Raw genomic sequence first — 18,199 nt, 5'->3', positions numbered from 1 at the left:
CCTCTTTAACACATTCTTTGGCTCAGTATTTGTAAACAGCAATGGATCATGCCCATATTTCCTAGTCAAACCACGGACAACTACAATGATCTAATACATATTGATTTTACAGAAGACAATGTTGAAAAAGCATTACGTAATCTAAAACCATCTCTATCTATTGGACCGGATGGAATATGTGCCTACTTCTTAAAAAAGCTATCCACTGCCATAGCTGAACCTCTAAGCATAATCTTTGAAAAATCTTTCAGGACCAGCTCCTTGCCAAAACTATGGTCACAAGCCACGGTCATCCCCATCTTCAAAAAGGAAGATCCCAGCCTAGTTGAAAATTACAGACCAATCTCTGTATGCTGCATCACCTGTAAAGTCATGGAATCAATTATTAACCAATCCATCATCCTCCACTTAGAAAGAAACAATCTACTCTCTAATAAAGAATTTGGTTTCAGAAAAAAAACTATCATGTAATCTGCAACTCTTACACTGCAAAAACTTATGGACTATACAACTCAATCAGGGCAAAGCAATAGACACAATCTACATAGACTTCTGTAAAGCCTTTGATTCAGTGGTACATGACAAACTACTCCTAAAACTAAAATCTTAGGGTATCTCTGGACACCTGAATAACTGGATAGAAGCATTCCTGTCAAACAGACAAGAAGTGGTCAAAATTGGGAGCGTGCTATCAAATTCTGTACCTGTCAACAGTGGTGTCCACCAAGGCAGTGTTCTAGGACCAACTCTTCATACTCTACATAAATGACCTCTGTGAGCACATCAAGAGCAACTGTGTTCTCTTCGCTGATGATGTAAAGCTATTCAACACCACAGACAATACTGCTACCCTTCAAAAAGACCTTGACTATGTATCAGAATGGTCAAACAAATGGCAACTTCAAATCTCAACAAATAAATGCTCTGTCCTGCATATTGGCAAAAAAAATCAAAAAATAAAATACAGGCTTAATAGTCAAGATATTGTTGATGATCCAAACTCTGCCAAGGATCTTGGAGTACTCATCTCTGATGACCTAAGTGCTAGAGCCCACTGTAACTGCTTAGCCAAAAAGACGTTAAGAGTTGTTAACCTAATCCTACGTAGCTTTTTCTCTGGTAATATTACACTAATAACTAAAGCATACAAAACATTTGCTAGACCAATAGCTCATCAGTCTGGAACCCACATTACATATCTGATATTAGCACAGTTGCGAAAGACCAGAAATATTTCACAAGAAGAGTTCTCCACTCCTCTACTCGGTGCAGAATACCTTATGCCATCAGACTCGAAATTCTAGACCTAGAAAACCTAGAACTTTAGTCCGCCTTTAGTCCGATCTAAGTATAGTACATAAAATTATACCTTGCAATGTTCTACCTGTCAATGAATACTTCAGCTTCAACCATAACAACACAAGAGCAAACAATAGATACAAACTCAAGGTTAATCGCACCAAACTTGATTGTAGGAAATACAACTTCAGCAACAGAGTGGTCAGTGTCTGGAATACTCTACCTGACTCTGTGGTTTCTTCCCCAAAGCCCCAAAACTTTAACCTTAGACTGTCTACTATTGACCTCACCCCTTTCCTAAAAGGTCTGTAGGGGGCATGCATAAGTACACTAACGTGCCTACCATCCCTGTCCTATTGTTTCTTTTATTTTTCTTATATGTATCCATGTATTCATAACTATGTTTTTAGTTATACCTATTATCTTGTAAGCAATTGACAATAAATAAATAAATAAATAAATAAATAAATAAATAAATGAATGAATGAATAAATGTGACTGGGTGGGCATAGCTTCTTTTTTTGCAGCAAACCCCCCACCCCATTTATTTTTATTTTTTATTTATTTATTTGATTTGTCAATTGCTTACAAGATAATAGGTATAAGTATATACATAGTTATGAATATATGAAATGGGGTACATATAAGAAAAATAAAAGAAACAATAGGACAGGGACGGTAGGCATGTTGGTGCGCTTATGCATGCCCCCTACAGACCCCTTAGGAAAGGGGTGAGGTCAATAGTAGACAGTCTAATGTTAAAGTTTTGGGGGTTTGGGGAAGAAACCACAGAGTCAGGTAGAGTATTCCAGACATTGACCACTCTGTTGCTGAAGTCGTATTTCCTGCAATCAAGTTTGGTGCGGTTAACCTTGAGTTTGTATCTATTGTGTGATCTTGTGTTGTTATGGTTGAAGCTGAAGTATTCATTGACAGGTAGGACATTGCAATGTATGATTTTATATACCATACTTAGATCAGACCGAAGATGGCGTAATTCAAGGATTTCTAGGTTTAGAATTTCGAGTCTGGTGGCATAAGGTATTCTACAACAAGTAGAGGAGTGGAGAACTCTTTTTGTAAAATATTTCTGGATTTTCTCAACTGTGCTAATATCAGATACGTAATGTGGGTTCCAGACCAATGAGCTGTATTTGAGTATTGTTCTAGCAAATGTTTTGTATGCTCTAGTTAGTAGTGTGTTATTACCAGAGAAAAAGCTACGTAAGATTAGGTTAACAACTCTTAATGCCTTTTTGGCTATGTAGTTACAGTGGGCTCTAGAGCTTAGATCATTAGAGATGAGTATTTCAAGGTCCTTTCCAGAGCTTGGATCATCAACAAGATCTTGACTATTCAGCTTGCATTTTATTTTCTGAGGTTTTTTGCCAATATGTAAGTCTTAGCATTTATTTGTTGAGATTTGAAGTTGCCATTTGTTTGACCATTCTGATACATAGTCAAGATCTTTTTGAAGGGTAGCAGTATTGTCTGTGGTATTGAACAGCTTTACATCATCAGCAAAAAGAACACAGTTGCTCTTAATATGATCACATAGATCATTTATGTAGAGTATGAAGAGAGTTTGTTCCAGAACACTGCCTTGTGGGACACCACTATTGACAGGTACAGAATTTGATAGGACACTCCCAACTTTGACCATTTGTTGTCTGTTTGACAGGAATGCTTCTATCCAGTTATGCAGTTGTCCAGAGATACCATAAGATTTTAGTTTTAGGAGTAGTTTGTCGTGTACCACTGAATCAAAGGCTTTACAGAAGTCTATGTAGATTGCGTCTATTGCTTTGCCCTGATCGAGTTGTGTAGTCCATATGTTTTTGCAGTCTAAGTGTTGCAGATTACAGGATAGATTTTTCCTGAAACCAAATTGTTTATTGGAGAGTAGGTTGTTTGTTTCTAAGTGGAGGATAATGAATTGGTTAAGAATTGATTCCATGACTTTACAGGTGACGCAGCATAAGGAGATTGGTCTGTAATTTTCAACTAGGCTGGGATCTCCCTTTTTGAAGATGGGGATGACCGTGGCTTGTGACCATAGGTTAGGCAAGGAGCTAACCTATAGTGTGGTTTTATTGAAACTGGAAGTAAGTGCCGCATATTGTGGTGACATGACTGCAGGATACTGCAGCTAGACCTTCATCTCCAACTTTATGAATTTCACATTAGAAGTACTGATTGGCATTTTAAACAATTATTAAAGGAAGTGATGTGTTTTAGGTTTTTTTTTAAAGAAGCACTCCGATGTCTGTAACTTTAGAGATTTTACACAAGACTACAGATACAATTGTAGATTTGTTGCTGTTTATAAAATATATTGCACTTTAGATTGAAAACTGCTTGAAAGCTCTAAGAAATGCTTCAGGGATTACTTCTATTATCTTTCACTTTTTTATATTATAGCAAGTGGTATAGCAGTCAGAAAATAACATTCTGTGCACTTGTTGACCAGGCAGACCATTTCTATGTTTGTTATCTGTAAAATCCAGATTTGTGGCCTAATTCCCTTTTATCAGTCTTGATTCTCCCCACAAGCAGTGTCATTTTCATCACTGGTGACAATGCAAGCAGCCCATGAAAAAGAGATTCTTTCAGCATGATATTCTCTTGTAGCTAATTATTATATCTACACCTTGGCATAATTGTCCTAGAAAATTGGCTGTCTAATTTTGGGTGCTGAATGATGAATGTCCATATTTAAAGGGACAAAGAGTCACACATTTCCACTGCTAATTTCAGGAACTTATGGCATGAGGTTCTACACATTCATGGATGTTCTGTTAAATTTAATGATAAATGATGACAAGAAAGTATTCATTATCAAAAAGTATTCATTAAATGGTGAGGCTGCATTCTTGTTTAATAGCCGTGGTGGCACAGTAGTTAGAATGCAGTACTGCAGGCTACTTCTGGTGACTGCCAGCTGCCAGCAGTTCAACAATTTGATTCTCACCTGCTCAAAGTTGACTCAGCCTTCCATCCTTCCGAGGTAGGTAAAATGAGGAGCCAGATTGTTGGGGGCAAGAAACTGCTTCGAGAGGGCTTGAAAGTACTGTGAAACAGTGTATAAGTCTAAGTGCTATTGCTATTTAATGTAAATTATACATAGAAAATAACATCCAGTCTTTAGGTTCCACAGTAGAAGGCCCCAGTTAAAAAAACCTGAAAGATCTAACTGGCTAAAATAAGGTTTGCCTTGTGGCAGAAAAGACAAATAGTGTGATACCAAGTTACCTGTCATAGCAATAACTGAAAAGACCCATTTCCTGCTCAATTTCCCCATTTTACCTTTAGCCAAACAACAGCTTCTGGAGAATATTGGGTCATCAATAGCATCCAAAATCTGTTACAGTGCAAAACATGGGAAAAATTCACCATGTTATCTAGGAATGTTTAGAATCACATGGTCATCATCTGTTCAAGTATCTTGTCTCTAAAGGGGGCAAATATATAATTAGTGTAATCATCCAAATACAGAAAGGGCTTCTGAACCAATTTCATGACTGTCTTCAAGACAATCAGGACTAATCCATCAAGGAGCCATTAATCATTTTCTGTACCCAGCTAGTCATTCTGATCCCTATGATACTAGAATGAAGGTGGAGAAAAGAGATTAATAAGTGTTATAGATCACACTCCTTCAGATACACTCCTACGTTAGTTAATAACAGAGGCCTTGACAAATACATAAAAATCAGACTGGCAAAATAACAAATGACAGAACAGAAAAAAGGAAAGTACTTCTTTTAGGGCATAATTAACCTGGACAATCTATTACAAGATGAGGCTAAGACTCAGTATTACTTCCCCTTTTGTGGAAACATGGCTCTAAAAAACAGATCCAAGCAGTAGTAGCAGGAATGGATGTGTCTTTTTACAGAATCTGGTTGGGACCTGTGAGGTCATAACATATTGGTCTAGATTGGCATGGGGCTGACCTAGCCAGAACTTTGCTTTGGATCTTATAACACATTATTTGCATGAACAGTTGAATTAGTTCAACCAACTTAATCAATTTCAATGTAAACTATTTTATCCACAAAATTCTCAACATATAAGTCTCAATAGGTATTCTCTGATGTCACGTAAGGGTTCAGAATGAAACAGTTTTTAACTCCTCTGAACAATAAACACTGGCAGAATAATACTCCTTTTTCTGAGCCATGATGTATTCTGTACACCAGCAGAATAAATATGTATATCTATTTTGATATTTCCTGGATGTACTAATGCATCTGTCAACTCGTAAAGAATTCCTATGCCTGTTTTTGAGTTGCCGTAGGCGGAGGGGGACCCAGAAGTACATTCCACATATATCTTACAAAGATAGTAGTTAGGCTACTTGATTTTCTGCCAACGAAAATCCTACATTGGAGAATGTGATTGATGATGCCTAGCCCGTGAACATGGAGAATGTGATTGATGACACACCCAGGGAGAAGGGAGGAAGCAAGGTCACAGGTGACTGTAAATCACATGTGTCAGAGTTGGCTTTAACTGGGATAATGCCGACATGTTGCTCCTAATCTATTGTATTCTTTTGAAACTTGACTCGGGGCTTATGATTTAATTAGGATCAATCGCCGGAACCCTGACAGCATCTTTGTTTGAAAAAAACTACATGACTACTAGTCTCATAATAATCAATAAACATGAATCTTGAAACAGTTTGCTATACATGTACAGTGTGTTCTTTATCTTAATTGTATACAAACATTAAATAAATTGAACTTTATTCCAAATAAATAAAGATTTCTTCCATACATTTTTAGTCAAAGATTCATGAGGGCAACAGTAAATTGGCTGATTTAAAACCTTGATGGAAAATATGAACCCCACATTCATCTCAGAAGTTCCTAAGAACCATATTTTATCATTGCAAATCCACCTTGGATAATCTCTCGGTCATCTTGCATTTTCTTGCATTGCAACTCATTCATCAAGTGTAATTTCCCTGTTCTCTGATTCCAAACCCTTAGTTCCAGAACTGAAACTCCTTTATGCTGCCTTGTACAGTACTACTTTGCTGTCTTGGACATCCAGATCAATTATCCTTTATGTGTCCAAGTTAGCAAAGTAATGCCTACCACTGAAAGCCCACTTTCCTATCATTTGAAGTGTAGGAAGTCATCTTTGTTTTGTCCCATTAATAGAGCTGTGGAGCTTGATTGACAACATGTAGAGAGTGAAGCAATGAAGACTTCATTCTCTTTAAAGTTCAGTCATTTGCCTTTCCAACAGCCAGTAAGTCATTATATTGAGATATTTCAGCGTCCTGAGACAACTGCACTATTCCTTGCTTGCTTCTTCAAATATATTTCATTAGTCTCTTACTTTATATTGACTTAATGATTGTGACCACAGCTAATTACTTTTCTCTGTCTCTATTGATTGTAATAATCGTAAACAATGTAAGTCTTGTGGATACAGTGTATTGTGCCTTTATTTTGAATGCCTTTCTGAGTTGTTCTCCTTGATTTGTTTAGTTTAGTTTACAATAGTAAACTCTACTTTGTCATAGTTTTGAGCTCAGGTACAGACCTATAGCTTGCTCTCTTTCTCCTGAAGTATTACTGAAGCATAACAAGCTTTGTTATGTAATTGGGCAGGTTAAGGCTACAATGAAAAGACTATTTCTGTTTCCATTACCCTACATGTTACAGTACACAAAATTAAGAAGTTCCAGGTAACTCACAGAGAATGCCTATCTTGCTTCAGTAGCTTAGATGCAGTCATTCCCCGGGGTGAATAACAGACTTGGGTATAAGTATAAAAGTTTATGATTGCTGAAAGTAATTGGGCTTATGATAAAATAATACAGCTTTGCCCTTTAAAGTAGGAGCAGCTTTGATCCCAAACCACATGTAGCACCATCTCTCTATAGGCAGCCCCAAGATTTTCTTGCTAGCATTTGATGGCATGATTTTTGTTTTGTTAAAAATAATACAGATTGAAATTGACATTACTTGAAATTGATATTGAAATTGACACTCTACACACACGCACACGCACACACAGGGCTGAAAAGCTTGCTTCTAAGATCTACATTTGTTTGCCCCATTTGGGGACACAATTGCAGTCGTTTGGATGGGAGGAGGGGGAAATTGAAGATTTCTCAGAGTAAAAAGGGGCACAGATATAGATTTTGTTCCTCATAGACTTTCCAGTCACATTTTTAAAAAAATTAAATCAAGTCACAATAACAGTCTGGACTCCTTTTGTAATATCCAGCTGGTTTAAGGAAGCAAGAGATGACTCATGAACTTTGGAAAGATTTGTCTCTTGCTTTAAGGCATCTTGAACATTTAGAGAATAGAACTAGGTTTCCAGAGAAACATTTCTAACATCACCAATGTGTGCAACCTTTCTGACTCCCTGGAGGAATGGGTAAGAGAAAACAGAAGGAAGATAAGAGGTACGTGGCTATGGGGGAATTATCATTCCATGTTTTGGACCAGTGTCATTTTGATACATGCAGAAGAGTTATGTAAACAAATGTCTCAAGGAATGTACCCACAATGTCTTCCAGGTTCGCATATTTGTAAAATATTTAGATATTTGTAAAAGCCTGATTCAGAAAATCACAATGTAAAGCTCTCCCCCAACGCCGTCCTTGTGTCTGAGACAACACAGTTTAGTTTCATTATTTCTTCCTTAGATATTTGTTTAGATACAGACATGTATTGATATAATACAGATGGTCAACAATAGCACCTAAAGCAGTTCCTCTATGTCTATGTCTTAAAGATTTTATATCCTAGTAAAGCAAATTGCTTATCCAAACATTTATTAATTAAGATTGAAAAACAGCTACATTTACCTGGGCGCATTGACTTCATAACAGAAAGTTCTGCCAACCAAATAACATTTTTAATAAAACATTATCTCTCTGCCTGCAAAGAACATTTTTGATTCTTAAGTTGATATCTGGATGACTCCTAGGAGAATGCAATGGTTACTGAAAGAACAGAATTAACGCTATTATTTCTCTTGTTGCAACCTGAACAAGAAGCAATTAATCCAAAGAACAAGTCTCTTAGAGGTCTGACCAGTAAGATTTCTTAAGAAGTAGCAACCTTAACAGATTAATAGATTAACAAAGGGACCTTGTAGATCATCTAGTCCAACCCCCCCCACCCCCCACCCCCGAAGGAGACTCTACACCATTTCTGACAAATGGCAAGAATTCTACTTTCAAATGAGAAATCTATATATGGGTAAATTTGGGTGTAAAGGTTCTGGTTCTGATTTTTCTTTTTAATCAAGGAGGGGGGTAATTTCTTTTGTGAAGGAGATGTACACTGCTCAAAAAAATAAAGGGAACACTTAAACAACACAATGTAACTTTATCAGTCAATCACACTTCTGCAAAATCAAACTGTCCACTTAGGTAGCAACCCTGATTGACAATCAATTTCACATGCTGTTGTGCAAATGGAATAGACAACAGGTGGAAAGCATAGGCAGTTAGCAAGACATCCCCAATAAAGGAGTGGTTCTGCAGGTGGTGACCACAGACCACTTTTCAGTTCCTATGCTTTCTGGCTGATGGTTTGGTCACTTTTGAATGCTGGTGGTGCTTTTGCTCTAGTGGTAGCATGAGATGGAGTCTACAACCCACACAAGTGGCTCAGGTAGTGCAGCTCATCCAGGAAGGCACATCAATGCAAGCTGTGGCAAGAAGGTCAACGTAGTGTCCAGAGCATGGAGGCGCTACCAGGAGACAGGCCAGTACATCAGGAGACATGGAGGAGGCCGTAGGAGGGCAACAATCCAGCATCAGGACCGCTACCTCCACCTTTGTGCAAAGAGGGACAGGAGGAGCACTGCCAGAGCCTGCAAAATGACCTCCAGCGGGCCACAAATGTGCATGTGGCTACTCAAATGGTCAGAAACAGACTCCATGAGGGTGGTATGAGGGCCCGATGTCCACAGGTGGGGGTTGTGCTTACAGCCCAACACTGTGCAGGACGTTTGGCATTTGCCAGAGAACACGAAGATTGGCAAATTCGCCACTGGCGCTCTGCTCTTCAGAGATGAAAGCAGGTTCACACTGAGCACATGTGACAGACGTGACAGGATCTGGAAACACCGTGGAGAATGTTCTGCTGCCTGCAACATCCTCCAGCATGACCGGTTTGGCAACGGGTCAGTAATGGTGTGGGGTGGCATTTCTTTAGGGGGCCGCACAGCCCTCCATGTGCTCACCAGAGGTAGCCTGACTGCCATTAGATAACGAGATGAGATCCTCAGACCCCTTGTGAAACCATATGCTGGTGTGGTTGGCCCTGGGTTCCTCCTAATGCACGACAATGCTAGACCTCATGTGGCTGGAGTGTGTCAGCAGTTCTTGCAAGACAAAGGCATTGATGCTATGGACTGGCCCACCCGTTCCCCAGACCTGAATCCAATTGAGCACATCTGGGACATTATGTCTCGCTCCATGTACCAATGCCACGTTGCACCACAGACTGTCCAGGAGTTGGGGGGATAGCATTTCTTAACAAGAATATACAGTATAGGTGTTTATTTTTCTAAAAAATAATATTTCTTCTCTGCCTTATGTGGTTTAATTTTGCAATCCTATTTACACTAGCTGTGAATATCTTTCATTAAATTTGGTAGGGTTTATTTATCAGCCCTGTAGGCATTCATAGAAACAACGTCATCAATATATCCTCTTATTTTTTTAAAGCATATTGCAAATTACAGGAAGAAGGTGTGGTAGTACAGATTTTTATACTCCTGCAATTTTAAAATGAAACTTTATGTCCCTTAATTTAATAGGGTTGAAAAATGGCAGCATATGCATAATTGCTATGTAGCATGATTGGTTCCTTTTGCTTCCTAGTAAGTCCTGTGCCTGAGAAACCAGAGGGTAGGGGAAGTAAAAATTCAAACTAATAGGAAATTCAAAGTAATAAATAGGAAGATGGCTATGTAATATTTCACATACTAGGTATTCTGAGGAACCTGAATCGATAGCAACACATGAGGTTTCCCAGGCTTAAATATTTCCTTCCACTAAATAAAAAGCAGCCAGAGATGGGACAGAGAACTGAGGTAAAATAAAAAATAGCCCACGAATCAGTAAAATTAAAGTTCCAAATATCCAAGCTGGCTTTATATCCAAGAATTTGGGTTGAGGATATGATTTAGGAGTTCAAGAAGTAAAATACAAAAATTTACAGTGAAGACATTATTCCATGATCCAAGCTACCTATGAAAAGTTTTTCAAATCTACTCAGAAGCAATACTGATTCCTGAATATAATTTTATCTCTAAGGATGTCTTTGTTGTAGATGTGCAAATTTTATGTCCCTCAGCTGTCACTTGGCAATGCGATATTGTGTGGGATTAAAGATTGATTAAAAGGAGCTTACACTGGAGGCATTACACTTAGAAAAGGCTATTTGCTAAATTTATATGCTGCCCACTTCACTGTTGCAGTGATGCTAGATGGCTTACAAAATGATAACATGGTTTTTAAAAAGAGAATACAAAACAATTAAAATTAGAAAGATTAAATAAAGACTAAAAACTAAGAGGAAAGATGAGTTGAGGTGGGGATCTTCTTTCTACCCCATTAGTCACCCCCAGCATAAAGGGTCCCTATCAGGGGCCCAGGCTACCTGGCAAGTCCAGGTTTCAGGCTCTTCGGGAAGGCCAGGAATATGAGGGCCAATCTCACCACTGGCAGGAAAATATTACAAAGGGCTGGGCAGAGCCATCACAGAAAAGTCCCCTTTCCTGAATTCTGCCAGCCAAAACTCTTGGGCATAAGATATTCAGAGTAGGCCTTTTCAACTGGAGCAATTCTTATTCCTTCCTTTCTGCTGGTATTAGACTTTGGTTCTGAGCATTTACTGGTGTCAGTTTCTCCTGTAGATTTATCTTCATTCTTTTGAGCACCCTCTAAGTCATGATACAAGGGACTGAACTTTATTTTTTGGCACTTGTGACTTGTAATGGGCAGAGCAATTACATAATTAAGTCACTAGTGGAGCTGCAAATCAATGAAAATGTGCATCATTGCTATTAGTTGTTGTTGCGGCTGTTAATTCTTGAATTTGGTGGTAAAAATTTGACGGGTTCTGAAAGCCACAAAAAAGACACAGATTACAAGGGACCATTCTTATTTAAACGGTACATAGAGGATTGATAAAGCTGATCCTAATCTGAAGCAAACCCTTAATGGTTGTAATCCCTTCCACATTGCATCTGAAAAATGTCTATTAGCTTCAGAAGTGTTGCGGATATTGTGGAGGTGTGATGACTCTATAGCAAACATGATTGATTTCAGTTGGGGTTTGCTCCTTTGTAGCCTTCCTAAAATTGATCTCTGCAGTCAAAACCCTGAGCCTGCTAAATGTTGAAAGCTTTAGCATTTAGTTTGCTTGGTGCTCTTCAATCTGTCAAGATATTCTTCGTGGAGCAAGATGTTTGTTCAAGGAAAGCACAGAAATGAACACTAATGGCTTGAAATATTTGAATTAGACTGCGGCACCACTACAAAGCAAAGAGCAATCTTATCATGGGGGCCAGGTGATAGATGAGATGACAGAAGAAGTCTTTTCATTGACAGCATTTATGATTCCCTATCCGTCTTGCAAGCGTGGGTTCACAGTGTTAACAAATTTTCACCTAGGAAGCCTCAGATGAAAACAAAAGACAAAATTGATATTGGTAGGCTTAACAAAGATAGAATGTGAGTTCCGGGATTTTTTTCCCCCTTTTTATTTTAAAGGTTCTGGTATTTGACCAACCCACTCAAGTGGCGGGGAGGACTGCGCTTATTTGATATAATTATTTTACCATATATCACCCTGAGAATGACTAGCTTTTGGATGGCTCATCTGTGTTATTTATAAATATATAAATCTGCAAGCTAGCCAAATGCAGCATTACAAGTGGAAGAACTAGTTTTCAGATTTGACTGCATTTAATTGTTAGCTGTCGGATACAGAATAATAATAGGATTCACTATCGGGATCTTCATCTACCAATTTGATACACATTCGTATCCACATTCCTTTTCCTTCACACTTCAGAAAAGTTCACATCATCCTACCCTCCTTTTCTCTCTTTTGTTGCTCTCCAGAACAGGGGCTTTAAGAAGATCAGAAAGGATATACCAAGGATGAAGTCAGTTCATATACAGAAAAAGGCATGGAATTGAACCAAAAGAGAAATATTTTTTGAGGCAAACTCCTGCACAGAACTATTATGGGTGGCCCCAGCTTTATTTTAGTTCTGGGGAAATATTATCTCCCTTAAGGATAATATTTGGGTTACCTTGGGATGAGGAACAAAAAGGAGAAGGCATCTTAAATGACTAACTTCATGACTAGGATAGAACACTGAAAAGATTGACTAGGCCTTAAAACAAGAATAGTTTAAAGCAGGGGTCCCCAAACTTGGCAACTTTAAGACTTGTGGACTTCAACTCCCAGAATTCTCCCGCCAGCTATGCTGGCTGGCAAATTCTGGGAGTTGAAGTTAGTAGTGGGATTCAATTTTTTTTACTACTAGTTCTTTGGGCGTGGCTTGGTGGGCATGGCAGGGGAAGGATACTGTAAAATCTCCAGTCAGAGGGGGTATTTGCTGGTTCTCTGAACTACTCAAAATTTCTGCTACCGGTTCTCTAGAATACCACCTCTGGTTGAAGTCCACAAGTTTTAAGGTTGCCAAGTTTGGGGATCTCTGATCTAGAAGTAGGATGAGATTCCAGAAAAAGTTTCTTACACACAACTTTGACACAAGAGGAACCTTGGCTCTCTCTGTCTTCAGCCAGGTCTTCTCCATGCCATGGTGAAGAGTAAGTTATCCAGTCCTCTCCCAGGAGTTGAAGTCACCTTCTCCCCCTTGTGGGACATCAACCTTGAGAACTTCATGATGGGGACATCTCTTAGGCTTGGCCACCTTGGAGGGCTGGGAAAAGAGGAAGGAGAGGGATCAACAATGGGGCAGCTTGTGGTATGCCTGAAATGGCCCTCCCTCCCTCCCTTCCTTGTCTGCCTGATCTGCTAACCAAACCACATCACAGCAGCCTTTGGTTTTCACATGATCTTCTAGATCAGCGATCTTCAAACTGAACAGCTTTAAGACTTGTGGACGTCAAGCCCCAGAATTCCTCCTCCAGTCATGTTAGCTCAGGAATTCTGGGAGTTGAAGTCCACAAGTCTTAAATTTTCCAAGTTTGAAGATCCTTGGTTTAAAGAATAGTTTATTTCAATAAACGATGAAAAAGGAGGTCACATCTCTCCAGAAAATTTATAAGTCAGGATGTCTTCCTCAGATCCTGAATTGCAATGGCAAAATGAAGAGGGTTTGACAGGTTTTATTCTGATCCAAGTGTGCTCTTCTGTTTCTCACATAAAGAAACACACTTGTACTGTTGCTAAGGAATGTGAGAGTAACTGTTCTGCTCCCTGTGGTTCCTTTCCATTCTGAGAAATTACTGTGACCTACAAAGGCCCATGCAATCATATAGGGACCTTAATTGGTAATTTTCATTTCTCAAGGTGGAGAACTTACGGAAGATAACAAATGTTCCAGGGACTCCGATGCTGCAATTTCTGGCAAATAATGAGAAATTTTCCAGGCTGTAGTTCCAAACTCATGCCAGCTATGTCTGCTTGTCACATCATATGATAGTAAAGTTGCAACTGTTTGTAAAGCTCTGGTCCATTCTTAAGCCCTATCTTTTTGGTCTTGATTTTTGTTGTCAGATTGGAACAACCCATCTGGGCTTCCCGGAAAGTAGATCAGATGCCAGATGTCACTGACATGGTTGCCAGGAATAGGATGCTTCAGTAGCATTAGGCTCTGTTTGTGCATAATTTAGCATAGGCAGCAAATTTCTAAAGCACTAGTTTTGTTCGCAGCACGGATGCTTCATCCTCAGATAAATGGCCTGTCAATAATCACTGAAAATCGTTAGAGATTTATTGAAAGAACATCATTGATTTCATATGGCAACATATCCTCCATTAAAGGAATATTTGGCAAGTTCCCAAAAATCAAGGCGTACTGCTTATCACCGTGAATTTATTTTGGCAGAAATTTTCACGATGCTTGGCTGCATCCTTTTCCTTTTGCTATAAATCTCACACATGCTTGAGCATTAAAATCCAACTAACAGTTGTTTTGACTATTCTGCCAGCTTCGGTGTTTAAGATGAAGCCCAGATAAGTTCATCCAGATGTTATGCCTTAAGAATGTTTCAACAGCGTTGCCTGAATTTTAAAGCGATGTTTTGTATTAGATAATAATTTCTTTTATTTTCTTTGCAAGTAAAGTCAGAATAAAATTGTGAAAGAAATCCAGCAGTGGAGTAAAAATGATGTCATTAAACATAAACACTTGACATTATAGCCATTTTCTTTTTAACACAAAGCTATTTATGGAAGACTGAGAGGGACATGCCCTCCATTTCTAAGCTCCCTTCAAGATCTGCAAAAATACTCTTCTATGATTTGAGTCATCAGGAGCCTTCTATCAACAGACAACAGAAATATGTGTGAAGCATTGTAACCAAGTTAAACCATGTATAATTATTATTTCTCTTCCAAAGCCACCCTTCAGGAAGGTGGAGGTACAAGAGTATATCTCAGACATTTTTCCTGACTCTTGTTAATGCCTCAACAAACTCATCAATGTAAAAAAAAAATAGTGTTCTATAAAACTTTTTGTTTTTACATTAAATCTGTTTTATAAAGCAAAAGCTTCTAAATGCACCTGTAGGAAGCACTATGTTAATTGAGGCTTGATTCTCTCCACAGCAGTGCTTCTGTAGCTTACAGCTGTGTCTGGGTTTTCCTGCCCTTATTTCATTCGGCAGGCGCACTTGTGATTTCTCAAGTCAAAATCTTTACTTTAGTCTTCATTTCTTTTTGTCTTCACTTTTAGGCGAGCAGCTCCCTCTGCTGAATTTTCTGTGGACAGAACACGCCACCTTATGTCTTTCCTTACCATGCTAGGCCCCAGCCCTGACTGGAATGTAGGGCTTTCTGCTGAAGATCTGTGCACCAAGGACTGCGGATGGGTCCAAAAGGTGATTCAGGACCTGATTCCATGGGATGCTGGCACTGACAGTGGAGTCACCTATGAGGTATCAGGAATACTAAATTTTCTGTGCTGCTTTTATGACTAAAACATAGAAAACATCATGGAAGATGTTCTGTAGGAAACATGCTGTGTGGTGAATCATATATGCCTAATAAACAGCTAACATGTCATGTCTTCTGGTCCTAAGCGTTTAGTCAGAAGGGAAGGGAATCAAAAAAATTTGAGAGCTGATACACTGAGCTTTGCAGGTTGAGTTTTATTTATTGATCTTATGCTACTTACTCCTTGTTGAATGTATTGATGAGATCGAAAAATATCTTTTTATCTGCAGCCCCGATGCATAAAATTAGAGAAATGTGATAGGTTTTTTTGCATGCAGTTATGCCCATGTTTTGCCTAGAAAGATCTGTGAGGCAAATTGGCAGGATTTTCTTGAAGTAAATCATGAGCAATTTCAGGGACACTACACAAACAATCGAATTAATAATACTGGAATGATTCTTCAAGATAGACAACCTAGGCCCTAGGTTGAAAAATTGGCATAAATTGTAGTTCAAGATGCATTCAACTTCTTGCTGGCATTGGATATCACCGTAAGAAGTTAATTATAATTATAAGCTTTTGCAATGATACTAGCTGATATTATTATTATTATTATTATTATTATTATTATTATTATTATTATTATTATTATTAAACCTGTCTTGAATTTCATCAAGTTGAAAATATGCATTTATCCCACTTAATGAGGCTGCAAATTCAGTAGGAGGGATGGGGCGACAACTGCCCTCTTCTTTCTTACCCACTCTACTCCTTCAGTTTTAAACTTTTTCATTGTGAATGTTCCTTTAAGTCTAAGCTTCAATAAAGCTTTTAGACTAAGTCATCACTGCATAAAGGATATAATAGTATAACCCAACTGCTTACTAAGGCTAAAACCTTGGTACAAATTTAGTGGTAGTCTTTTACAATAACATCTATTATTTGCAACTTTTTTCCACTTGTCTCTACTGTTGTTCTGTCTCTCCTCTTGTGGCCCTAAAATGTTTCCTTTGAACCTCTTGAAGTCAGACAAACCTTCATGTGGCCTCAGTGACTCTCTAAAAGAATGCAAGTGATCAGCTATCTGCAAGAAATATAAATCTTCCATTCCCCACCATCCAGTCAGAGCTAAAGAATCTTCTTGGGTGAGAGGTAAACATCTTCAAATAAAAAAAGATAAGAAAGTCCATTTGCCTCCTGAAAAAGCATCTGTGGGACAACTATGACCTGGATGACTGAGAATCTCCATAGACTTTGAACCTCTATATATGTATTTCAGACTTCATATCATGTACTTGGAATAGGAGTGTTTGCCCATGCATGAATCAAGAAACTATATCTAAATAATGGGCCTCCAATCCTTGTTTGAAGATTTCCAGGGAAAGTGATCCTACCACAGTTCTAAAGACTTTCCCACTAAATAACAGTTCGTTACCTTGAAGAAATTCCTCTTAATATTCAGTTGGAATTTTCTTTCTCCTAATTTGATTCTTAGTTTCAACATAAACAGGTCAGCCTTTTTAATATATACAGTATATAGTTACCGTATCTCTGCCTTCTCTTTTAATCCTTCCTCATAGGGCTTAGCCTCCAATTTGTATGTCATCTTGGTGCCTTTTCTCTGAACCCACTCAAGCTTTTTCTTGTCTGATTTCTGAGTTGTGCCCAGAACTAGATATAGGATCCAAAATCATTCTGCTGCCCTTAAGAGTCTTCTAAACATTTCTTACTAGCTTTAGAGCCCACTCAACACCAGCATACCCTGACCTTCCCAGATGAGACTTAAAAAAAAAAAAAAGGTTTGGCTTCTAGTATTTTCATCATGACATCAAGGAAACAGGTTGACAACCGCAACAGGTGTAAGTGATACATACTTACAATAAGAAGACATAATGCCTACCTGGGAAGTCCCCCACCTCAGTGTCCATCCTTTTGGCAATGTGTGTATCCTCCAAAAATTATCCTGTTTCTATTTGTGCTGAATATGCTGGAGGACAAAGGAAGAGAGGGAAGCATATTCAGACTTGCAAGATTTGATTGATATAACTTTATAATTAAAGTAACCTTAACATTATTCACTTTGGTTTTCTAGTCTGCTCTACCTTGGGGAGGCAGACATCAATATTGCAAGTCCCTTCCTTCCTTTATTCTCATAAATACTAGGGAAGGTCAAGGCTAAGACACATTTTCAAATTACATTTCTGCCTTGGACTCATTTTTTTTTTGTCTGACTGTTGTCTTGGCTGCAACTCTTCCTTCTGCTCCTCAAAATTGCCATTATTACTCATTACAGGATTTGTGATGGGAAAGAAAATGCAACCCTTTTAATAAAAGCAGTATCTTAATATTACACAACCAAAGTAATATCTCCTGAGCAGCTCATGTATAGCTGTTTTTGTGAATGAAAAAGATCAATAAGTTGCAGGTAAACTTTGGATTGCTCTTGTGTGGAAAAGGAAAAACCTGGATCTCAATTCTGAACTGATTTCTTCTCACTATGTTCTTTTAATTGAGCATATTCTCCCATTTTTTAAATCTTTAGAGAAAAAAAGGCTTCATTTGCTCCCATGGAACTAATAACTTTCTATAAATAAAGAGGCACAATCAGGAGGACCCCAACAGATTTGTGGGAATTTATTTTAGAAATAAGGTCATCTTTGGCCCAACTTCACATTGCAGTGAATTTTGGGAAATCAGAAAATCTGCTGAGTACATATCAATAGGCAATAACTTTCTAACATCTAGAATGCCTTGATGTCACTATATATAT

The 18,199-nt window shown here is 38.4% G+C and overlaps 1 protein-coding gene across 1 annotated transcript in view; it reads left to right on the top strand.

Annotated features, from left to right (window-relative positions):
* SPON1 (spondin 1) overlaps window positions 1-18,199 on the top strand; it is a 322,856-nt gene that overhangs the window by 285,511 nt on the left and 19,146 nt on the right. Inside the window, exon 9 of the mRNA XM_087921181.1 lies at window positions 15,229-15,430. Coding sequence (XP_087777307.1) covers window positions 15,229-15,430 — 202 coding nt within the window. The remainder of the gene's footprint in view (window positions 1-15,228; window positions 15,431-18,199) is intronic.

This window comes from Pseudonaja textilis, chromosome 1 (genome assembly GCF_049901715.1).
Source record: "Pseudonaja textilis isolate UNSWEBS1 chromosome 1, rPseTex1.2, whole genome shotgun sequence".
Taxonomy (NCBI): domain Eukaryota; kingdom Metazoa; phylum Chordata; class Lepidosauria; order Squamata; family Elapidae; genus Pseudonaja; species Pseudonaja textilis.
Note: the sequence above shows the minus strand (reverse complement) of the source record. Positions and strands in the feature narration are given on the sequence as shown.